This window comes from Melospiza melodia, chromosome 5 (assembly GCF_035770615.1).
Source record: "Melospiza melodia melodia isolate bMelMel2 chromosome 5, bMelMel2.pri, whole genome shotgun sequence".
Taxonomy (NCBI): domain Eukaryota; kingdom Metazoa; phylum Chordata; class Aves; order Passeriformes; family Passerellidae; genus Melospiza; species Melospiza melodia.
In genome coordinates, this window is record NC_086198.1 from 93,229,955 (window position 1) to 93,255,036 (window position 25,082).

General features: G+C 39.7%; 1 protein-coding gene across 3 annotated transcripts in view; it reads left to right on the forward strand.

The window, feature by feature from the left end:
* The window catches only part of CTNNA2 (catenin alpha 2), a 481,291-nt gene that overhangs the window by 130,704 nt on the left and 325,505 nt on the right, over window positions 1-25,082 (forward strand). For all 3 annotated transcript variants that reach the window (XM_063157887.1, XM_063157886.1, XM_063157888.1), the window contains exon 7: window positions 12,724-12,927. In XM_063157887.1, the coding sequence (XP_063013957.1) occupies window positions 12,724-12,927 (204 nt within the window). The remainder of the gene's footprint in view (window positions 1-12,723; window positions 12,928-25,082) is intronic.

Sequence of the window (25,082 nt, forward strand, 5' to 3'; positions counted from 1 at the left end):
GGGGTCGGGCTCTGCTCCAGGGAACAGGGGAAACAGCCTCAGCTGTGCCAGGGAAGTTTAGATTGGATATCAGAGATGTTTCCTTCACCCAAAGGCTTGTCCAGCCCTGGCACAGCTGCCCAGGGCAGTGTTGGATTCCCCAAGCCTGGGGGAATTTAAAAGCCATGGGCATGTGGCACTTGGGGACAGGGGTTGTTGGTGGCCTTGGCAGGGCTGGAGTTGGACTGGATGACCCAGGAGAGCTTTTCCAGTCCAAACAATTCTGCCATTCCATGATAGTCTGTGGCACAGCAGGGGCTGCACACAGATTGTCGGGGAATGTGTTCTCCATCATGGAATAGAGAGGAGGCAGTGACAGGCAAAAATAGGATTTACTGGGCACTTGGGATCTCTGGTGAGTAGGAGGGTGCCTGCTCTCAGAATATGGACTGGGATTGCAATTCCTGAGCCCCGAGGAGTGGAGCTGTGTCAGTGGGATGTGCTGACAACACCTCAGAAGTGCTAATCACAGTGGAAATTCAGATTCTAGGGGGTTCAGACCTACAGTGGTTTACATTTTAAGCAATTCTAAATAATTTCCTTTAGATTTGGATATGAAAAATGAGATCAATCATTCTTGTACAGTGCTAGGAGGGTGGGTGTAATGGTGTTGTAAATATAAAGTTGTTTACTATGCATGCACCATAACTCCATAAAAGGATTATTCCTGTGTTTGAAGCAGGGCTTGAATTATTTGCAATAAAATTAAATAGAATTTATAAATCCTCTGATTTAGAGAGGGGAGGAGAAGATATCTAAAGGAAAAAAGGACCAAAACCCCTTTCCTCCACTGATGCCGAAAGCAGATATCTGTTGTTTTCTGTATTGCTCCAGAAAGAACTGATGAGATGGCTTGTTAAAAGAAATATATAGTGCTTAGTGTTCATATATGTTAATCCAAACAGACAAGCCCTGTGCTGATGTTGTTTTATCTGATGTTTTAGAATTTTTTATCTTTTTTAATGTTGGATTTATTGTTTCTCTAAATTTTGTCTTTAAAGTTGCAGTGTTGGTCCTTGTTACATCTTCAGCTGCTGAGCCTGTGGGTCACTCCTTTACTCTCTGACTTCTGAGTATGAAAATAATTTGGTTTATAAAGGCATTTAAAGGAAAAGGAAGAGAAGTGGTCACAGAGTTCAGGTAGCATTTGGACAATGCTCTCAGGCACAGGGTGAGACTCCTGGTGTTGTCCTGGGAAGGGCCTGGACTTGGACTGGTTGATCCATGTGGATCCCTTCCAACTCAGGCATGGTTCTATGATTTAATATGATTCGGAATTAAAAGAGGTGGTTAAAATGATTTTTAGTACTTGAGGTACTTATGTATTTGGGATAGGTCCCAGGGTACTGAAATAGTACTTTTTTTGTCATGAGCAGCATTTGAATTGAGAAATTACAGGCAGAGTAACTCAATCTTTAATGAATTGTTGAACAGAGCAAGTCAACTATCTTGGAGATGACTGCATGAGATGAGAAAGTCTCTGGTGACACTGGTCACTGTCCTCCAGGCTGTTCAATGCAGCTCATAATTAATAAATGGGCTATCATATTTTGTGAATACATTAATGCTCCTTAAGGAATATTTTGCATGGCTAGAGAATGCAGTGCACTTTAAATGGAGTGAAAGATCTAATAAGTGTGTAATGAGGGGAAAACATTACAGATAGACTGAAAAGACAAAGTGTCTGGGTATAGCAATGGCAAAGACTGCTTTTTTTTTGGTAATAAAATCAGGAGCTGTCAAAATGTGGCAGGAATGTAGCAGACAGAAAAAATGCTGTGTCATTAAGTGACTACCTTTAAAATGTTCCTTTTTGGACAAATAACTGCTAGATGATCTGAGAATGGATTTTTGCAGAACATTTATGGAATTGCAATTTGCTTGTAAATGTGTTCTTCAGAGAAGTGATTTGTGATGCTGCAGAGAACAGGACAAAATGTGAGCTTTGAAAGGAGAATTGAAATGTGTTTGTTTCGCCACTCAAATTCATAAGAAACAATTGCAAAAATATTCTTGCACATATGACAGCAATTTGAAACCAGACTTGTTGAGCTTGAGTAGCTCTTGCCCAGGCAAATGGCAATTTCTGTATAATAGCAGCTCTGTATTGAATTTAACTAGGAATACACTGGGGAAAGTGTGCTGCAAATTCAGATAAACTCAGGTATGGATTTGGATGAAATATGGAAGAATCTCAGAATGGTTTGGGTAGGAATGGACATTAAAGATAAACTCATTTAAACCCCCTGCCATGAGCAGGAACACTTTCCACTGTCACAGGTTTCTCCAAGCCCTGTCCAACCTGACATTCTCCCTTGTCCTGTCCCTCCATCACCCTTTCTGTATTGGGAAGGAACAATTCCTTCCCAATATCCCATCCATCCCTGCCCTGTGGCAGTGGGAGCCATTCCCTGTGTCCTGTCCCTCCATCCCTTGTCTACAGTCCCTCTCCAGCTCTCCTGGAGCCCCTTTAGGCCCTGCAAGGGGCTCTGAGCCTTCTCCAGGTGAGCACTCCCAGCTCTCCCAACCTGGCTCCAGAACAGAGGGGCTCCAGCCCTCTGATCAACTTTGTGGGTCTCATCTAGACTCACTCCCCCAAATCCACAAATTTCTTGTGTCAGGAGCCCCAAAATACCGTTGGATTTTTTTTTTTATTATTTTTTTGTCCTTAGTGCAGCTGAAGTAGCTTTTACACTGCAAAAGTCTCAAGCCAACCATTTCCTGTGTGAAGGCAGCCAGGCTGTCCCTCAATGTTTCTAAAACTTCTACGCAATTGTGAGATGCTTTGGCACTTTCTGCACTCCTCAGGTCTCCTCTGAGTGGGGAAACATCACACTGGCCATGCTTTGGATATTAAGAAAACAATAACCAACAGCAAAATGTTGCATTTACACTAAACCCAAAAGCTTCACCTGTTTGCAGAGCTGTGTCTGAGGACGCTGAACTGATGTCTCAAATGAGGAACAATCAGAGTAAATTTTGGGGTCCTGATGATGCTGAGGGGCCAAACAAACTTCTCCTTTCAGTTATTGCTGCATGTCCCATTACAAGCCCTTCTGTGTATGTATGGGCTTGTTTATATATTACTGAAGAAAGGGTCAGCTCCAGAATACAAAGGATGGCACTGGAATTTTGGAATTCAGGATTTTGGAAGCAAATGCATGGCAAAAATGTGATCTCTGTGAAGGGAAGCACCCTGGGTAACTGGATTAGGATCTCATTGCTCTCATTCCCCTTTAGCAGTAGGAATGGTGCTGCTGAGCTCTATTTGCTGTATAGGAGCACCATCTAGTGGGTTTATGGTTTATCTTTTCCATGTCTATAATTTTTTTTCCCTCTGAAATGCTCTTGGATAGTAAATAGTAAATAGTATTGTGGAAAGATTTAGCAATCAAACAATCAAACCTGCCTGTTTGGAGTTTATAATAGAATTTTGCTACCACTTATTTTGGTGGTCGAAAGAGCCTTTTGCCAACACACCAACTGCTGCCTGTGCTTCCCTATCAAAATACATGTAACCTGTTTGCAGCAGGCCACTTTATTTGCAAAGGAATTTTTGTAATCAACCCTCAAGCACAAATTTGTTAGACATACTAAAAACACAGAAAAGAAACACACTTTAAACACCTAATTGTCATTTCTTTAAGGAAATGTGTTTTTGTAGCAGTACAGTTTGTAGCCATGATATTTCCTGAAAAATCCTTTTCTTTAGGATTTTTGCTCCTGAGAAGCTGAGAGGCCTCAGGAACAAAATGCAAACATTGATTATCTGCTGCTGTGGAATGCAACAGGTGCATCTGGGATTGGGCTCATGTGGTTGTTTCTAATTAATGGCCAGTCACAGTCAGCTGGCTCCAACTCTCTGTCAGAGAACAAGCTTTTGTTATCATTCCTTCTTTTTCTATTCTTAGCCAGCCTTCTGATGAAATCCTTTCTTCTATTCTTTTAGTAGAGTTTTATTATAATATACATCATAAAATAATAAATCAAGCCTTCTGAAACATGGAATCAGATCCTCGTCTCTTCCCTCATCCTAAGATCCTTGTGAACACGGTCACAACAGTTATTGCATTATTATTCAAATTCTTGCAGGTTTCTTAATTTCTTGTTAATGTAAGTATGAATATCTGAAGTGCTAAATCAAAAACATAATAAAGTTTCTTTCAGGTTACTTATAATAGCTCAAAAAGAGCACTTAGTGAAATGTTCTAATTAGACTACACTTGCTACTATTTTGCCTGTGTTTATTTAGCACCTCTGAGATGCTTCTGTAGCTGAGGTATGTGAGAAGTGAACACCTCCACTCTTTCAGAGAAGCAGCATCTCCGGGTACATTTGGAGAGCAGTCAGGAGAGGGGGCTGGGAAGGTGGAGCTGCTGCTTCTGCTGGTGGTTGTGCCCTCCTGCCTGAGGGGTGCTCGTGAAGCTGCTGTGGGTGCATCCAGCCTGCTGTGCCAGAGGGGAAGGTCAGAGCATCACAGCTGGTTTGGCTTGGAAAGGAACTGAAAGACCATCTTGTTCCACCCTCTGCCATGGGCAGGGACACCTTTCAGTATCCCAGGTTACTCCAAGCCCTGTCCAACCTGGCCTTAGACACTTCCAGGGATAGGGAAGCCACCAACACCCTCACAGTAAAGAATTTCTTCCCAATACCCCATCTAACCCAGCCATTCCCCCTGTCCTGTAACTCCATGCCCTTGTCCAAATCCCTCTCCAGCTCTCCTGGAGCCCCTGTGAATTATTTCTGTGTTGTTTCATCACTCCGGAGCAGCTCATTGAAAGCTGCAGTTTAGCATTGCACAGTCACACTCTTCCAGCTGTATGGTGTGTTTGTGTAACACAGCATTGTGGCAGGTAGGAACATTTGATTTATTGCTAAAAAGGAGATCAGAAGCCTTATTAGCATTGCAGGAGACATGGACAAAGGTGCAGAAATCCAACATGTGAGCACACAGCATTTATTTTTGCAGTAGTGTGGGTGCTTCAGACAAAGAAATTCATCAAACACTCTTATTTATATGGTCTTGTCTCCAAGTTACTCAGAAAAACTAGGTTCCTCAGTATATCATATGCTTCCTTCTACTCAAAGGCAGTTTTTCCTGCTGCCTTGTGGTTGTGGCATTGTTTATCTAAAATATCTATCGCACTTTGCAGTGGAATTTTCCTTGAAAGTTGCATTTTCCTTGTGCTAAGGGCAGTTGTGTATTCACTGTCTCAGGAAGTGTTAAAAACCCCGTGGATGTACATCCTGGGGTGACATTTGATGCTTGTATGTGGCCAGCAGGAGCAGGGAGGTCATTTTTCCCCTGTACTTGGCATTGGTGAGGTCACACCCTGAGTGCTGTGCCCAGTTCTGGCCCCTCAGTTTGGGAGGGACTTTGAGATGTTTGAGCCCATCCAGAGGAGACAACGAGGCTGGAGAGGGGCTGGGAACACAAACCCTGTGAGGAAGCCCTGAGGGAGCTGGGGGTGCTCAGCCTGGAGAAAAGGAGACTCAGGGCTGCCCCCATCACTGCACAGCTGCTGAAAGGTGCCTGTGCTCAGCTGGGGCTGGGCTCTGTCTGCAGCAGCACTGACACACCCAGAGCACACAGCCTCGAGCTGCGCCAAGGGAAATACAGGGTGGGTATCAGGGAAAAGTTTTTCACAGAAAGGGTGATAAAGTTCTGCCCAGGGAGGTGGTTGAGTCCTCATCCCTGGGTGTGTTTAACAAAGCCTGGATGTGGCACTGGGTGCCAGGGTTTGGTTGAGGTGCTGGGGCTGGGTTGGACTCGATGATCTTGAAGGTCTCTTCCAACCTGGTCATTCTGTGAATACTGTGAATTTAGTGTATCCCCCATTGTTCTGTTTATGCTGGCTATTAAGTTCTGCACCTTGAAGTGTGCAGTTTGTTTGCAGAAACTGCACCAGGTTCCCCTGCATTCCTTCTCATGAGCTCCATTGTCTGCAGCACAGACAGCAGGACATAGCTTTCCTTTGCTTTTAGTTAGTTTTTTTAACTAGATGAAGCAAAATGTTCCCCAGACTGTAGCTTTTCTTTTTCTTGAAACTTATCAGCCTTGCCCTGAACTGAAAACCAAAAAAACCACCAAAAGTTCAAAGCTGTGGCCCACTGAGGCCCAGGGCATGACATTTTCCAGCACAGGAGGAAATAATAAGAGACTGAGTGAGCTGAGCTACACCCCACAACAAGGACTCTCTCTGAATTTGCCACCTGTTCAGAACAATGAGAGATTCCATTGTTTAATGCTATTCATTTTCCATGTTTGTGGACACTTTGCTTGTTAAATAAACAGTTTTTTCCACTTTTCTCAAAGCAGATTTATGTCCTTGAACCCATGAGGAGAGAAGCTGCTTGAATTTGCTTTCTAGAGGGTCCCCTTTGGAGGCTTCCTCCCAAATTTGCCCTAAACCAGGGCAATGTCGCTCTTGGTGAACGTGGTGGTGGGTTTATGGTTGATGGTCTTAGAGGTCATTCCCAACCTTGACCATTCTGTGATTCTAAATCTTTAAGAACCATGTTAGGAAATGGTCTCTGCCCTGAAGGTTTCACATTCTAAGCAGATGAATTAATGTGTTTAACAAATAAATGAGGCAGAGGATGCTGAAATTTCCTGAAGACTTTCTATGTGCAGAAACCAGAGGATGAGCAGATTTTTCATGAGCAATAAGGCAATTTCACATAATAATGAAGCCATTTAATTGGAAAATGCAGGCAATGATACAGTAATTCTAGGGTTTTTGGAATTGCAAAATTGTTTTAAATTATTAATGTAACATTTTGCTTTTTCTTTCCATTATATTTCTAATAAAGACTGTGAGAGGTTTTTTGGCATGGTTGAAAATGAGATTCTAATGCAGATTGATCTCACAAAGTTTCAATAATGATGTGCTCTCTGATTATACAATACATTTATGTAGGGTATATGGCTAGTTTCAATATTTTAGTTGAAGTATGAAAAATTTTTCCATTATTTTACATTTCTGAAGTGGTGTCCTCTAGTTTATTAGTGTATGAGATGGTTTATTGCCTTCTGAACAAGACAAAGTTGGTTTAGGTTAGAGCAGTACTTAGTATGAAGAGGTTTATTTTCAAAAGTCTCTAATATTTATTACAACATGGCAACTTCTCTGTAAACACACCTTGGTATAATTTAAGGAAAAAAGAAGAGTTGAAGAGAAAATAGTTAACTATATTTAAAGAAGATTATATCACAAGTTTTGCCGGTTTTCAAACAAATCTTCAATCATGTTAAAATTAATTTTCTTGGATTTTGTTTCAGCAACTGCAGCCAAAAATGATGTATGTTTACAGTCATCTGAACATTTATAAAGAGGTTTGAAACACTTAATTATAAGGAGTGAATTATGGTATCAGTCCTTGATTTATGGCTCTAATCTTAGTTAACTAATTAGAAATGTAAAGTGTTCCAGTTCATTTACATTATCTTTCATTAAGTGGCTTTTAAGAAGTGATGGGAAATTGCAACTTTTAAAGAAATCTATTTAGCCTGCCAGCTATTTTTTCTGCTTTTGAAAAGTACATTATTTCCTTGTTAATATATGTGTAATAGTTTTATAGGTGTCAATACCATAGTCTGAAGTTGAATTTTGGCACCAGGTTCTCTTTGAAGAACAATAATAGCTTTTGTAAGCAAGAAATTGCATTTCTTTGATTACTGAACATCAGGAGCTGTCATGGAGCTGGCTCTCATCCTGTCTCCTTTTTCCCAAAATTCCAAAACCTGTTTTCCTTGTGACATATTTGAGAAAGAGTTTAAAATAAACATCTAGACCGTCTTTTATTTATAACCACCCATCAGAAAGTAGCTACATCATTTTTTTTTATATTTTAAGCAAAACTGAGGTTCATAGTGTTGGGATGAGGTGCAACTGGCCCAAGGTGATTCTGAGAAAATTCTGGATATTGGGAAGGATAAAAGTCACCCATGGGTGATCACCCTTGAAGTTGATCAGGCATTCAAACAGTAGACAGAGAGGTTCGGAAAATCTCCAAAATGGAATTCTGATCTTGACTGGATGAACCCTTGAGCAACCTGGCTTGATGCTAAAGTTGTCTGTGTTTTAAAGAAATATTTAAAGTATAACTTTCCGGAGTTGATTCCAATCTAAATTACTCTGTAATTCTGAATTATCATGAACGGATATCCCAAACAAATATTTAATAATATTTAAGCCTAAAAATGAATTATAAATAAAAAGTTTTATGGGATATGGATGAAAAAATATTGAGTACAACTGAGTGACTTTTATTTTTAATGAGCCAAATTTCGATCATCATAAATATTTCTCCTTATTTACAAATACCACAGAAGTATATTCCTGTTTTACAGTTCAAAGTGAGAAAAGCTGCCTTGAGTTAATTATGCATCCTCTGTGCTGCACAATTTATTATTTAAAATCTAAATACTATTTGTATGTAGTCTGTAAAGAAATTCTTGAATTTATTAATGGAGTACAACATATCTGCTTGTGAAAATGTTGAGTTGGCTTTCAGGATATAGACATACTGGAGATATTTGATCTGTAGATCGTTCATCTTTGATCTGCAGGTTGTTCATCTTCAAGGCTCAAAAAGTATGGAAGAATGCACAGAATCCCAGGATGGGTCAGGCTGGAAGAGACCACAGAGGTCGCCTGGTCCCAGCTCCCTGCTCAGGCAGGGCCATCCACAGCACAGGGCACAGGGTTGTGTCCAGATATCTCTGGAATATCTCCAGTGAGGAGATTCCACAGTCTCTCTGGACAATCTGTTCGGTGCTCTCAGTAAAGTTCTTCCTCATGTCCAGGTGGAACTCCCTGGGCTCAGTCCCTGCCCCTTCCTCTGGTGCCATTGCTGGGCCCTGGAGCTGAGCCTGGGGCCTGCTCTGCCCTTCCCTGCACCCAGGGACAGCCAGGGACACTCAGGAACACCCAAGGACAGCCAGGGACACCCAGGGACAGCCAGGGACAGCCAGGGCTTAGGGCCCTTCTCAGCTGGGGCTCCTCTCCAGGCTGAACAGCCCCAGCTGCCTCAGCCTTCTCTGGGCCAGGAGATGCTTCAGTCCCTTCATCACCTTTGCAGATTCCACTTACTCTGCTCCAGGAGCTCCAGGTCTTTCCTGTTCTAAGGAGCCCAGAACTGCACGGGGTTCTCCAAATGTGACCTCACAAGGTTGAGCAGAGGGGCAGGATCCCCTCCCTGCCCTGCTGCAAATGCTCTACCTAAAGCACCCCAGATGCCATTGGTGTTCTTGGCTACCAGGATGCACTGCTGGCTCAGGGACAGCTTGTTGTCCATGAAGGCATCCAGGTCCTTCTCCCAGAGCTGCTCCATCAGGCCACCCCCAGGTCCCCCGTGCCTGTGCAGGTCCATGGCATTTGCATATGCAAATAGATCTGCCCATGCATACTTCCATGCCAGGTTGGTTTTGGATCTCACAGAAGAACTTGAGTGCAGGGTCTTCAAATATAAGGAGCTAAATGTGATTGATGACTTGCTGAGAGGTGTAAGATCTGTCTGAAAGTTTCCGTGTATGTAGAGAACCTTGCACCTATGGCTGTGAGGAAGAGGAGGGAAAGGGAGGCATTTCTGGGAGGATTGGTTAGGGATCTGAAACAAGCAGCTATTCTTTTCAATAGTTTTTTCTTGCTAATTCCATAAGTGGCTTATATAGTTCATTTGGTGCAGTCATAGTCCTGCTACTGCCACCTGAAATATGAGGTTGTGAAAATGAATTTATACAGCTGATTTCTTAAAATCCCAAGCATTACCCTTTGGCTCAAAAGCTCCATTACATAAATATGCACAGGCCTAACTCTTGGAGAAGTCATTTCTAATTTAGGTGCTTGTAAAACTGCTCTGCTTACTGCTGTGAAACACAGACCCCAGAAGATACATGTGAGACATTATTTCACATTCTGGCTAATGCAGCATTTTTTCTGCCAAGTCAGCAGCTCCTGGAGCTGGAACAATATGTTATCGGGTTAAAATTCTTCTATTTTTCCTTTTATTAAATAGTGGATTTTCATAAATTCCTTGTGTTTATTACTGTTTAACTGCTGAGGATTCAGTGAAGTTAGAGATTTCTCAGAGGTTCCTTTCTCTGTATAATAGTGAGAGTTATGGCGTCTGTGTGTGAACTGGAAGTGTTATTGAGAAATAAGATCTTTTCTAAGAGCCTTGTCCTGCTAAAATTAAGAAACTATTCAAGTGGAGTTTGTCTTTAGGTTTGAATAAATCCATTTGAGCATTTTCTGATTAATAATAAACAGAAACAATTTTCAGTGCTAAAGGCACATGTTGATCATGTGTTCACGTTCCTAAATTTTAATGTACATTTTGATACACTGTGCTGGTTTTGTTGGTTTTTTTTTTATTTTTCAAATTACTTGTATTGTTTGGCTTGCACTTGCTGATTGCTCTTGGATATTGAAGAAATAGACTAATCATAAAGTTATCAGAACATTGTGAAAATTAAAATGGCTCATTAACAAATCTTATGTGCTTTAAAATAGGTGTGATTATTAGAAATCAGAATGCTTTTACATTTTTCATTCCTATTTCATGATTATTTTCTTTTTTAAAGCTCAAATAACAAGTGCACAGCTTAAAGGGCATTTTTAGTCCATATGCAATTAGGAGACTTCTTTCCATGATTCCAAAAAAAGGTTCCTGAATTACACGGTGTTGTAAATGTGCCTGAGAGCGAGAGCAGGTGATTATTGCTTTTGTATTTCTTACCTTGAACTGCAAAATGAGAAAAGCAGGTCAAAATATAATCCAGAAGTGACTCAAAACTCATAAACTCACATGAAGTTTTACTGTGAGAAGAGTAGAATCAATGTGGTTTAAACCTATTTGATATTTAGTAATAAGTTTGATAGATACAGTACACAAGTATTTAGTAGTGATTGTAATTTGGAATTAACCTTTCTTTATCAGAAAAGAGTCTTTGAAAATCAATTTTTTTTCTAGTAGAATAATGATATTTTGCTAACCAGATGACTATTTGACAAACTGAAGGTGTTTCCAGACTGTCTTCATATAGTGCTCCCTTTTTAGTTAACTAATCCAGCACTTTTTCCTGGCAAAAAACCAAAAAACGCTGTTAAAAGATGCTCTACAGAATGGAAGTCAGAGATTTAGTAGTTTTGTGTGTCATTGTCTAGTAATGATTTCCTTACAGTCTTAACTTCCTCAATTTTTTAAATTCGTGTAATATTGAGGGAATATAGTAACATTTCAGCAGTGTAGGCTGCTTATTAAAATAATCAAAATGAAATTATTAACAGAGAACATCCCACTCTATCTTCAGGAATAAAAAAAATTATATCTTGCATATAAATGTCCTGAAGAGCCAAGAAACATTCAGAATATTTGTGGAGAAATAATAACTGCTTTAGCATGGAATGGTTTGGGTTGGAAGGGACCTTAAAGATCATCTTGTTCCAAGACTCTGAAATGGCCAGGGACACCTTCCACTATCTCAGGTTGCTTCAAGCCCTGTCCAGCCTGTCTTTGGAGACTTCCAGGGATCCAGGGGCAGCCACAGCTTCTCTGGAGACAATGGTTATGAATTTTTATATAAATATATGTGTATATATATTTATATACATGCATACATACATATATATATTAAAATAAAACATACTAATTTATTTTATTTTATTTTTTTAAATGTGTATGTATATTTCTCTAATATTTACTTTTTCAGGAATTTGGTAAATAATTGCTCCAAGAAAGTTTTGATAATCCTTGCGATCCCTTCCAACCTGGGAGTCTGTGATAAATTATTTATAGGAAAGACTAAAAACTCTTCCACTATGGCAGGTTGCTTCAAACCCTGTCCAGCCTGGCCTTGGACTCTTCCAGGGATCCAGGGGCAGCCACAGCTTCTCTGGGTACCAAGGTTGTGAATATATACACAAACACACACACACACACACACAGAGATTTCTCTAATATTAGCTTTTTCAGGAATGTGGTAGGTAATTGCTCCAAGAAAGTTTTCATAATCCTTGTGACCTTGTCCAACCTGGTATTCTATGATAAATTTTTCTAGGAAAGACTAGAAAAACCTCTCCAAAGGCACTGAAAATGCCAAAAACACGCGACTGCTGTCCTGGTTTAGGACAAAATTAGGGGAAATCTCCAAAAGGGAGTCCCCCAAAACAAAACAAACCTCCAACCACCCCTCCCCCAACACCAGGTTTGGGAAGGAATTTCTCGGAGGAGCAAAGTGGAAAACAAAACCTATTTATTGACAAGTAACAAAAGAACACTCCCCAACACAAGAAAAGAAAAGAAAACAGACTGTGTTGTGAGGGCGCCAAGCTTCTCTCGCAAGCTCCGGGTGTCCTGGACGTCTCAGGTCAGGTCCGGAGCCGGTCCAGTATCTTCAGGGAAGGGTAAGAAAGAGGGAACAAAAGAAAAGGAAAAAAAAACAGCGCAGAAAGCAAGCAAGCAAGCGGCTAGCCAAGCCAAGCAGCCAAAAGCCAAAAAAAGGCCTGGTCAAACACTCCCTCCTCTCTTCCCCGCCCCGCCACAGCAAGACGGCCGGAGGGGGGGGAAGAGAGAAAAGGCCCAGCTGCCAGACACAACACACGATATTGGGATAAAGGCTGTCAACCCACGACAACCGCTCACCATTTTCCCATTTTCCCGTTTTCCTTTTCCTTCCAGAACAAGATCATCCTGGACCCGATGACGTTCAGCGAGGCGCGGTTCCGGCCGTCGCTGGAGGAGCGGCTGGAGAGCATCATCAGCGGGGCGGCGCTCATGGCCGACTCCTCGTGCACGCGCGACGACCGCCGCGAGCGCATCGTGGCCGAGTGCAACGCCGTGCGCCAGGCCCTGCAGGACCTGCTCTCCGAGTACATGAACAACGTAAGTGACCAAGGGCACCTCGGCCCCCCAAGGCTGCGGCTGCTTTAATGTATCTCACATGTTGTGAGGCGGCTTTGTGCCGAGCTGGTTGAGTTGTTGAAGTTTTGAATGCGTTGCCGATGTTTGACAAGAGTTGGGTATGATCAGAAGCTCGTGGGGGGTGGTGTTGTACCTGCCAAGGAACTCAGTGCTCCCCGTGAATTTGGCATGAAAGTTTCTTCTCATGGGATAACTAGCCTTTGGAAGTAGAATACTTTTTAAAATGAAAACAATAATGAGTAATCTGAATGTGATCTCGGTGCTCCCCACGAATTTGGCATTAAAGCTTCTTCTTATGTGATAACTAGCAGTTCCTTTGGAAGTAGAATACTTTTTTAAATGAAAACAATGGTGAGTAATATAAATGTGAAATGGCCCAAGAATGATTTTCTTATTGAACAGGAATATGGGTAATTTTCAGCATGCTTGCCCCTTTGGGATGGTCATTGTGTTTGATTTTTAGGATGTTACCCATAGATATTTACAAGAGATTGAGTTTTTGGTGTGTGGATTAAACCACTGAAGGTTTCACTTTCTGGTGGAGCAATGAAATACTCAGTTGCCATGAGTTCAGCACTAGTGCTGTTCACACAATCTTAAAATCAACTCTCTGGGTAAGGTTTCCAGAGGTGTTGGATTGTTCAACATGATGTGAACTGGCAGTGCATAACCTTTGTTCTGCACAAACAGAACTTGTCCCAGGAAATTCTCTCCACCCAGTGTTGTGTATTAAATCTCAGATATTCTATTGCCATGTCCTTTTGAGGATGTGGGAAAAAGACCAAAGCAGCATTAAAAACCTGTTTTAAAATTACAGTATTTGCCAAGATGTGTCAAACTGAGCATCCTCTACTTTGCTGTTTCTTTGGTTGCTCTCAGAGTATCAGATGACACATTTTGATCCCATTTTGCTGGAATCATCATCAAAGTAATGCTGAAGAGGGTGTTCAAGGATAGACCTTTAACATTGTTATTTTCATTGGTTCTGTTACAGTTGTGAGAGTGATCAGTAGTGCAAACTTCAGACCTTTATTCGCTTCATTTTACAGTTCAGGCTTAAATGTTGCTTTTCAAAGATACTGTTTCGTGTAATGGAGTCATCTCAAGGAATAGCTGTTTGACTGAATTGAAAAGCATTATTTGCCTCTTAGATTTTTGAAATGATGGTTGACAGGTTCTTGTGAAAGCATGAATGAATGTGAAGTTTTGCTGCTGTGTTAGGGGTTAGAAGTTATAAAAGAGAACATTAAATATCAGATTTTGAGGCTGTGGTGGAAAAGAACTTGCTGAGTTTCTTCCTACAAAATCTTGCTTTGTAGAAGCAATACTGGTCTAATCCTTAAAGGTCTTCTGAAAAAACTTTAAGAATTGATGAGTGGTGGCTTCTCATTTTATTGTGGTGCCTCTTTTTCAGTACACAGAGTTTTGGTAATGATGCAATTTGCCCTTGGACCAGATACATTCTTACTTTATTTCTGACTGCCTTTACAGAGGGAGGAAACCTTTAAATTCCTGCAGGCATTTATGACCACTCTGAAGGTTGCTAATATAATTTCATCATTTTTACTTAAACACATAATGGTGTGAGCAGCTGTTTTTATGGTTTCCACAGTATGGTTTTTATTTAGTTTTTTCCCCCTTTTTGTGTCCGTCGTAGTCTGAGTTGCACAACCCCTGTAATTTATTTATTTTTCCGCCTTATACTGAATGTAGTCAATGTATACTGAAATGTAGTCAACTTAAGTAAGACTTTTTTTATATCTATTGAGTAAACATTATAAAACCTGAATATATACTTAATTTATATAAAATGCAGAACTTCTGATTTAACTAGATCTGATGTGGTAGAATTTTACAATGATAACTTCCAAACTGATGTTAGCAGTTATAAGGGATGGGATTATGATTAGATATTGCTATGCCTAAATTTAATTTTTTTTGTACATGGGGACAGGTAAAGTAGGGGGTGTCAATTCAGTTCTTTAAGGGTGGATGCCATTTTAAGATACCAGGTTAAAAAATTCCAATGCTTCTTTGAGCATTGACTCCTCAATCTGCCCCTCCAAGGAATTTGAATCCTCCATGGGTCAGTTTGTAGCTGCCAGCCAACTTCCATGTCATGTGTGCTCTAGGAATGGACAGATTGCCAGAGTCCTTCCTTCATTGAATCATTTGAGCCTCTGTTGCTTAAGCTCCAGTTATAATTGTCAGAGACCAGATCAATACTGGAGATGAGATCAATAGAGCCAACAGAGCCTGAAGAGCCACTGAGATGACAACTGTTATAATCTAATATGGGCAGGGGTAAGTTAAATATCTCTAGACTTCTGTGATAAATTAATTAAATCCCAGAGCCAGGACAGAAAGTCAGATCCTGAGCTTGTAGGCAGCTCCTGTTATCTAAGGGTTGAATTTCATCCATTCTGCCATGGCAGAATTTGCTTTGGTACAAAACTTATTTCCTTGAAACCTGTGGATTGTTTTTCTTGGGTTCTCAAAAGTATGTTCAGTATAACAAGAGATCTCACTTGGAAAGGGCTTTAAAGCTTTCATGAGTTTCAAAAGGGTAAAAGTGAATGGGACACACCAAACATGGCACAGTCCTAAGTCAGATCAAGGTTGATTTTGCAGAGATGGACATCTTTAACATCTTCTGCCTGTGTGGATTTAAACTACTGCAATCCTGCTCTTGCTTTAGAGATTGTGAAATTAATCAGTCATTCATGTTCTGGGGTTTCTTCTGTTAGATGATAGCTGAAAAATGATGACTTTTTTTGGGATGAGTGTTGATCAAATGAGCATACAGCAAAGTAAATACTTTGGTGATATTTAAAGGATGCAGATGAAGGGCAGGGTGTTGGAAATGTGCTGTTCAGTCAATGTTAGTTCAGTCCTTCTCCAGCTTAAAATAGTTCCTTTTCATTCATCTACTTCTATGATTTGGGTTCAGAGGAATGCTTCCTACAAACCTTCAAGAGCTGAAGGAAAAGGCTATGAGTTGAAGAAAAAGTAGATGCTTTCAAAATTTTGGCATCCAAAGAAATATCTGAAAATAAAAGGTTGGTAGAAGGAAGGAGAGGAGAGATTTTTACTTAGGTAAGGGAAAATGGTGCTGCTTCTGCAGCTGTATTATTTAGTGTTATAAAAGATGTGTTATGGTTTCTGCTTCCTTCTTCTCAGATAAATGTTGATTTGCTCCATTTCCTACCTGTCTAATAATGGTTTTAATTAGTCCCTAGGCTCTTTATGAGTTCTGTGAATAAGTATATATTTGTATAGTTACTGCATTGACCAGAGTCTCACAGTACCTAAACCCTGTGGAAGGGAGGTCCCTGGGAGTTCTCTGCAAGAATTGCTGTGGAGATGAGCTATAAACTGCTTCATTATTCTTTGTATATTCAGAAATATGCATATTCTTCATTTGCCTAATCTGTAACTTTGACAAAATCTTTTCCCAGCTTGATATCTATTCTTTCTCTCGTGAACTCAACTGAACTTTAGAATCTGTTACTTTTGGGAAGCAAAGACAAGAGAGTTCTCAGTTTGCTGTGTCATATGACTATTTTTTGCCAGTGTCTCAGAGAAAATTGATAGAGTATTTTTCAGCTTCTTATGTACGTGTGATAAATCCCATAATTTATTTCAAAATAAAATTACATTTCCAGACTTCTGTCCTACAGAGAAGACCTAAATGCAGCTCCACAGAAACTCTTAATGCAATTGTTTTCCATTTGTCTAAATGAAAGCCTTATTTAACGGATGGTTAGCTCTGATTGGGGTCTGGTTTCCTGCTGCTTTTCTCTCCTGGATCCTTCATGATTTATATTGCAGGCTGTCAGGGACCAAAAATACCAGGAACCTGGGAGTCCCAGCTCTTAAACTCCTGGCTCAGAAATGCACTGCCAAACTCAACCCAGTGCTGGGCACCCTTTCTAGCAACACTCTGGGTGCTGCTGGGTTGATGTCTGATTAACATAAGAAAGGGAGGAAATTATATCTTAAGAAAAATATGCGTAAAAAAGAATGCTTTGAATTCCCTCTGACATCATGAGAGCCAGTGCCAGAGACAGACTGAATGTTGTGTTGCTGGGGTGTATCAATGATAAATTTGGAAAGCAGTTGACAAGTGAGTAAGCCATGAGTGTTAAAGACCTCTGTAATCACTCCAGTACTGGCTTGGCATTAATTCAAATCTGCATTTGAAAAGGCATTTCCCAGCTGGTTCAAATATGATTTTCTCCTCTAAAGCCTTTGGGCTCTTTATTAAGCCAACTTGCATTCTCCTGCCTTGCTTTGCCTCTTATCCAGTGTTCCTGCTCCCAGTCCTTGCTGACATTCCAGAGGAGCTTTTCTTTTTTTATTATAATTGCTTTTTTGGGACAGATATTTCTGTGTCTGAGTGGTATGAGCAATTCTTAATGGAGTCTTGTATTAGTACTGATGAGTTAATGTTTAGATGTGAAGATCACATGTGAGAACTAGATTTCCCAGAGAGGCTGTGGAATGTCCCTCACTGGAAATATTCCAGAATAATCTGGACGCAATCCTATGTAATGTGCTCTAGGAAAACCCTACTTTACCATGGGGGTAATGTTTGCTTTTTGAAATCTTACTCTCTAAAGTTACTACCAGCCCTTGATACCTGCTTACTCCTAAGTTGCTATAGGTTCTAATTCGTGTTTCTTATAAAGAAGAAAATGTTATTTCTTCAAAAGAGGAAATAGCAGAAAAACAAATGAGAAAGCACAAAGCTGCTGGCAGCTTCTCTTCACAAATATGCCAGTAAAAAATTGGAATGGCTCAAAGGAAAAACAGAGTGCTGCAGTACATGGAGATGAAATGTCCTTAGCAGACAGCTGGTTATTGTGCTTGATTGGAGAATGAAAAACATGATAGCAACTGAAAAATCTATAAACTCTCAAGATACTGCCAGCTGTCACATTTAACAGCTTCATCTCAATTCATATTTAAGATCAGCAATAATTGGTGTGTACATTTCAGCTCTGGAGGTTAATCTGGGTGACAGTGAGCAGTAAATTACAGTTATGAGACAGAGGAATGTCCAGAGCTGTCCTGAGATGAGGAATCAGGGATGAGTGACAAGAGATTGACTGCTGGAGCAGCAGCATCGACTGATGCAGCCGTGACTGGCACAGCAGGGCAGTTTTTCCATCCGTACCATTCTCAATTTCATGGCTGGCCAAATAATTTTTAGAGGACAGCAGCTTGTTTAGAGCTTTCCCCTGTATTTCAAGGTGGAGATGAGCTATTTTACTGTTCACTTGGCTCTTTTAGAGCAGTTTTGTGTTTGTGTACTTGAAAGAAACAAGCAGAAACACAGTAGTTACTATTGGAGGAATAGGATAGGTTCCCAAATGTTCTCTGCATTGCTTCTTGGTCAGTTTAAGATTTTTGCACTTATGGATCCCTCCTGAGTGCCTTGACTGCTCACAATTGTGCATAAATCACTGTATAAGTATGCAACCTGCAGTGTGACTTGAGACACCTTTCCAGGAACCTTCTGTCTCTTCTGTTTTGATGATGTCAGGCCCCCATCATAAGGCATGTCCATTATTTTTCAGTAGATTTATAGAAATGCTGCATTATTTACAATTCCACAAGCTAGTTTTGATTTATTTATTCATTCATGAATTTCCTGGTTTTGTAATTCCATATTCAGAGTTTGTTGTGTTTTTCTTATCAGATTCAGAGAACCACACTGGTGTTTACAATCAGAAATAAATAAAAAAGCTCCGAGAAAATGAAACTTCATTGCTTGGAAATGACAAATATCCTTAAAAATTCTCATGAATTCAGGTTCTGCTGATTGCAAATTTACATATCCCTGTTGGGATGAGTAGATTTTTAGATTTATTGAAGTAATATGCTCTTTACAACTACCTGTTACAATCTAGTCTAAAAGGGGAAAGTAGCCCAGGTTCTTGTTAATAAATCTTTTGGGGTGGATTAGAGTGAAATGACCCTGAATGAGTGCTTTTTGTAAATATACACATGTGGGGTTCATTGTAGAATAATTTGGTTGCAAAGGAAAACAGATATGCAGGCATTTTGGCTGTTAGCTTTTGTAATATAAGAGCACAAATATCACCTAAGAAAATGCACGAGAAAGAAAGGACAAGAATAAAACTGAAAGAAAGGACAAGAATAAAACTATCTCATCACCCAAAGGCTTCACAACGAGACTTGTTCAGTGCAATTTTGACGGTAGTTGGTCAAAATAGACCCATCAAATGATGGAAGAAACCTCCAAACCACCACATTTATTTGGTTATTTGGTTTCTATTCACTCAGATTCAGGTAGGAGCACCCAGGTACCCAGGTGAAGTTCCCCTGGGGCCCTGGGGTGGGGAACTTGAGCTGGGTGATGTTGTGTTGTGGATCAGGGACACCTGGAGGATGGAATGGTATAGATCAGGGGACACCTGGAGGATGGAATGGTTTGGATCAGGGGACACCTTGGTGATGGAATGTTGTGGATCAGGGACACCTGGAGGATGGAATGTTGTGGATCAGGGGACAGTTCAGGAGTCTTTGATGCCTTCTAATTCCATACAGCTGCCCATCATGGCCCATCATGGCCCCTCAGCAGAGGGAACACGATATGTGAATGTCCCAGGACCTCCTGGGCAGGGGAGTTATCACAGGTAAGTCCTCAGATAAGGACAAGGAGACAGTTCATGCCTCACAGGGCTCCCCTCTTTCCTTATCTCACCCATCACCAGCTGTCTCACTGCTTCTCTGACTCGGTGGTTCTAATATTTGTGGCAGGAAATGGTGGTTTTAGACCACAGTGCTGGATGCTCCTTGCTGCTATCAACCAGAGAATGTTTTGCCTCCTTTTTGCTCTTTGTCTTCAAAGGCAGACCATGATATGTCATTATAGAAGTGTTGTATGTCATGTTAAAATGTAAATAAAGCAGAGGAGGTTTATGGAGTGGAAGGCTGAATTGCTGTATTAGGTTGAGTGATGTTTCTAACAAGATACTTCCCTCCAAATCAGCATGGAATTTTTCTAGACTGACAGTAAAATCAAACCTGATTTTCTCAGTTCCTGTAGGGCTTAGTCTGCCTGGGCCTCTCCTACTCAACATTCAAATTGAGGTCATATCAGTCTTAATTCATCAAAGTTTGTGCCTTGCCATTTCCACATTAAAATTCTGCATAAATTGTATAATTGCAGTGTTTGCCTGTTTAACTGGAACCTGGGAGAAAACCAACACATGGCAGAATGAATGGCACAAAAGTCAAAATGGTGTGGGATATAATTTTGATGATTTTTCATTGTTTTTGACCAACAACCCAAACTGCCTTCCTATAAAATATTGTATTAATTTCTGATGTGCTATAGTTGCTATAGGGCAACTATGCTATAGTGCTATAGGGAATAAATTCTTCAGTAAGTAGACCCAAATTTTATCAATAGTCAGGGAACTTGCTTTTCTTGAGAAATATTTTTGTTTTTCCTCATTGTTTTATCTCATATATGTATGTATGCATACAGAGGGTCTGACTGTACTGTTGGTACCTTTTGAGAGTATTTGATAATTTTAAACTTAGTGTATTCAGAGAAAATGAAAATGTGTTGTTTCTTCACAAAAAAAACCCAAAACAATCAAAGTCAAAGCACACCAACCCCCTCAAAGTTGCATTTTCATGCAATGGTTTTCATGTTCAACTCATTTAATTTTGCATTAATTAGTCAGTTGTTTTGTTTTTTCTAAAGGGTGTTCTTACAGAAGTGATGACTTCTGCTCCAGTGCTTTTAATATGCTGGAAAGCATTGCCTCAATTTCAGATGCAGTCTGTCTGAAAATGATCTTGTTAAAGCTGTTTGTCCCCCTGAAAAAAGTCCTCTATCAATCTTGTCTATATAGTGCAATTCATAACCTCTCTAATTTTATTTCTACTGAAGTTAGCATTTATGGGCTATTAATTTGTTGTTTTCCCATGTCTGCAAGTCAATATCAATATGGGAGAAGTTTATAATGCTTTTTATACTATACCTGTAATATGATTATTAGCTCTGTGTATCTGGTTTTTGGTATCCAAATCTTACTTTCAGTATTTACACAATCCAGATTAACATTGTTGGGTGTTATATTCTTTTGGATGCAAAAAAAATATTCCCAATGCATTTATGGAGCTACTGGGGATGAATCAAAATAAAAGAAGCATGGGCCTACTGCAATTAGTGAGCTTTCAGAAAAACACATCAAAAATCTGTGTTTCCTTGGAGGCTACAAAACATCTTCTGTTGCACAATAAAATCCTTCAGTGATTGTATAAATGAAGTGTTTGACTGTTGAAAGGGGTGCAAAATGTATTTTGAAAGCCATGGGATTTCTCTCTTTTTGATTTATTTTCTTTAAAAACTACCTGAATCTTCTCAGCAGTTGGACTGAACTTTTACTATAACTGGGCAAATTCTGAATGGCTTTGGTTTGTCTGTTGCACTGAAAACTCAGATAAAAATGACACATGGTTAGATCAGCATTTTGATAGGATTCACTTCACCTCAGGAAAGGTCAAAGCTCTTCTCCTATCAGAAATGTCACTGCAGTATTTACAGTGCCATTAGCAATCCAAAGTACAGAAAATGTGTCAGTTCTGTGTAAACCTGCAGTTTATCCTGCACTGGTTGGGATTATTTTTATTTGTTTACACCAGAAATGCTTTTACAAATGCGAGGAACGCTCTGCAAGGCAGTGTTGGAGGAATTTGCTGTAATTTAGGGAATTTTCAGCTGAAATGATGGCGCTGGATATCCAGAAGAGGGCATGCTTGCACATCAGAAATGTTTTGTGCATCACTTAAGATCTGCATGCTGATGTGGTACATCTGTAATCCAAGAAAATGTAACAGTACACAAAGAAAAGATGTTTCCTTTCAAGTAGCTGTGGGCTCTTCAGAAACAAATAGATTCAAAAGGTTGTTTGGAGAAAAAAAAGTATTTCAATAAAATGAGTATTAAGTGGATGAGCTGTCAGATAGAAATCAGGTGTTAAGAAATGAGGTTCTACTTGCATTTTTTGGTGAATTATTTCAGCTATGGGTACATGAACACCATGAACACTTGAGAACATGTGGATTCTTATACAGAATCATTTCCAAGTTCTACAGCAATGAAATTCATGATAATATGAAACCACATATATCAGTGTTTGGTGAGGTCTGATATTTGATCTGGGAAATGATTTTACACTTCCAGAGTGCATAAGAAATGCAAGGGCATCGTGTTTTGTGACACAGTAACTTGTTGCTTTTTCCAGAGTTGTGTATTAGCCAGATGTTGGGAGCACATGAAGTTGGTTTTTATATTTTCACTTGAGGAATGAAAGACAAAAAAGGTCTCTGCAGTAATCAGTTCCCTGAAAACTTGCTTAGTAAGAGTAGGCGGATTGATTCTTTTTTCTTTTTTTTTTTTTTAAGATGACTGAGCTGAAGGAATAAGCAATTTTCTTTTTGGATTGGATTATTTTTTGAATTTGAAGTATTGATTCAATCTTCATAGTATTTGGAAACTTTTTCAGAACTTTTTCTTTTAACAGGTATTGCAGCTGTTTACAATATTTTGGGTACAACAGAATGAAAAGAAACATTTTATGAAACTAATTTGTCTATAATTTGTCAATTAATTTGTCTCCCTGTCCACATGAAGGAGTTGAAACTCTATGATCATTATTAATCCATCCAGCCCAAACTATTCTGTGATTCTGTACCAAAGCTTTAAGCTTATCTGCTTTATAAAGTAAATAGTGTTTAAGTTTTGGGTAACATACTGACTTCACATTTTCATGATACCTATATTTTTTATATATATATATATATATATATATATATACACACACCTATAATTTATATATTTGTTAGATCTTTGCTGCCTTGTCCAGTTCTAGCGTCTATTTAAAAAGAACAACCCAAAGAGAATGACACCATAGACAGATGCAACATGACTGTAATTATACATTAAAGTTGCAATGAAATTTTTATATTTCTGTTTACTGAGATCCCTGTGTGGCTGTAAGTGGCCCGTGGCTGAGCTCTTTGGGATGTGCTCTGAAGTACATGCTGTGGAATGATGTGGCTGCTGTGAGGCAGTGCCAGGGATGCCCTCCATCCTGGGATCAGATGGATTACACTTTCACTGGGTTTTAAGGCTAAGCTGAGCAAGTAGAGAAGGTAGAATTACCCAGACTGTTAATGCCATGAAACCTTTGGTGCTCTTGAGCTGTTGCACCAAACCCTGGCTGAGCTCTGGCTGGGAAGGGACAGAATGGGACAGAACCCCACACCTGGAGCCCCTTGCACCCAGGATGCTGCAGAAAATCACATGGCTTGGATTTTATTATGGCATTTAGGAGGGAAAGGAGACAAAAAGCCCAAAGCTGAGTTCTCCCAAGCTGTGAGACCATTCACCCAGGGAATTTCCTGAGATTTTTGAGTGCTGGGTGGTTTGTTTCTGACAGAGCAGAACAGAAGCTGCTGTGATGTCAAATGGCCAAAGCATTTGCTTGTGTATTTCTTTTCTCTGTGAAATACCTTATGATGATTTTGCTGTGGAATTTTTATTTTTATTGGATGAATGACATTTTTTTCTTGTAACTTCTTTTTGTCCTCCACAGGGATGCAATCAGATTATTAGAATTCTTTAACAGTTATAAAATTCAAGCACTTGAACTCATTTGTTATTCCATTATATTATTTTTAACACATTTTTCTTTGTTGCTTGAAGCTGAGCAATAGTCTAATGACTAAAGGCCTTGCAAGGCAAACTTTAATGTGAATAATTTGTGATCTAAGATGGAACACAGGTCAGTGTCATGGCTAGCACACCATATTAGTCCATAAGAGTAAACACCAACCTTTACTTTTTAAAAAATTCCTATATAAATTAAAAAAAAAAAAAAGGAAAACAGGAAAAAATAAAGAAAGGAAGTGAGAGGAGGAATTTTTTTGTTGTTGATGTCTGTCATAAATCCACTCATTCAGTAGAAAATTATGTCTTATTCTTCTGACTGGGTAGGTAAGCATGAAATCTTGTGCTTCATGCAGTATTTTTGATTTCTGCTTATAGGATGAGCCAAATCCCATGGATGTCAGGGAATGTTGTTCATTCTTACATGTATTTGTAAGGGATTCACTTGGGAATGTAGGGTGCCTGATTTCAGTGCCTCAATACCCCCAGGAAAGGCAGTAAGGTTAACTCACAAGACTTAAAACTTCAATGTGTTTGTTGTGAGAGTCAGGTCCTGGATTTTATGGGCTCTGATCCCTCCTGGTGTGTTCTGCCTGGGGAGTTGTCACTCTCCATCATCCTTCCAAATGCTCAATTATTAATTATTCCAAATGTTCAATTATTTTGTCAGGGTGAATTCTAATTGGAATTATGAAATCCGATTTAAAAAGAAAACAACAACAACAAAAAAATCTCAACTATTTTAATATCAGGATTTAACTACTGAAATACATGTTGGATCAGAAACACAAAGGCTTAAAAAAAAATTTCTTTCTATTTTCTTTCCTGTCCTTTCACTGTAACTAAATAAAGAAGTGAGAGAATCAATTAAAGGTGTGCCTGATGTGTAAGGCCAGACTTCCCAAGCAGATTTACATCCACTTGTGTGTACAAAACAATAAAACTTGAAGGCTCATTAGCTTGGAATGACCCAGCTGTGTTTTATGTGAAGGGGTCATTTCTTTACTAATGAGCCTCTAAGCCAGATGGCCAAGCCCACAGTAGTCTAACTGCATTAGGGTGATTTAGACTTTTAGGTAAATAGCTTTGCTTTTCTGGGCTTTTACTTTGTGTCTTACAGACAGGAGCTAGAGGGACAGTTTCTTAGAGTTTCATATCAATTTCTAATGTTTTTCCTATTTTGTAGTGTATCTGTTGGATTTCATCCTCCCTAGAAACTCTCGCGGGTAGAAAGTTATTGTGACAGTCTTTGCCTATTATTTGATTTTATTTCAGTGGATAATTAAACTCATTGCCTCATCTCTGAGCATGTATAAAAATACACAGGAAGTGCAAAACTACAATGATTTTGCACAGGTGAGAGTACAGGAATGATTTATCCCATTTCTGGAAGTGTCCA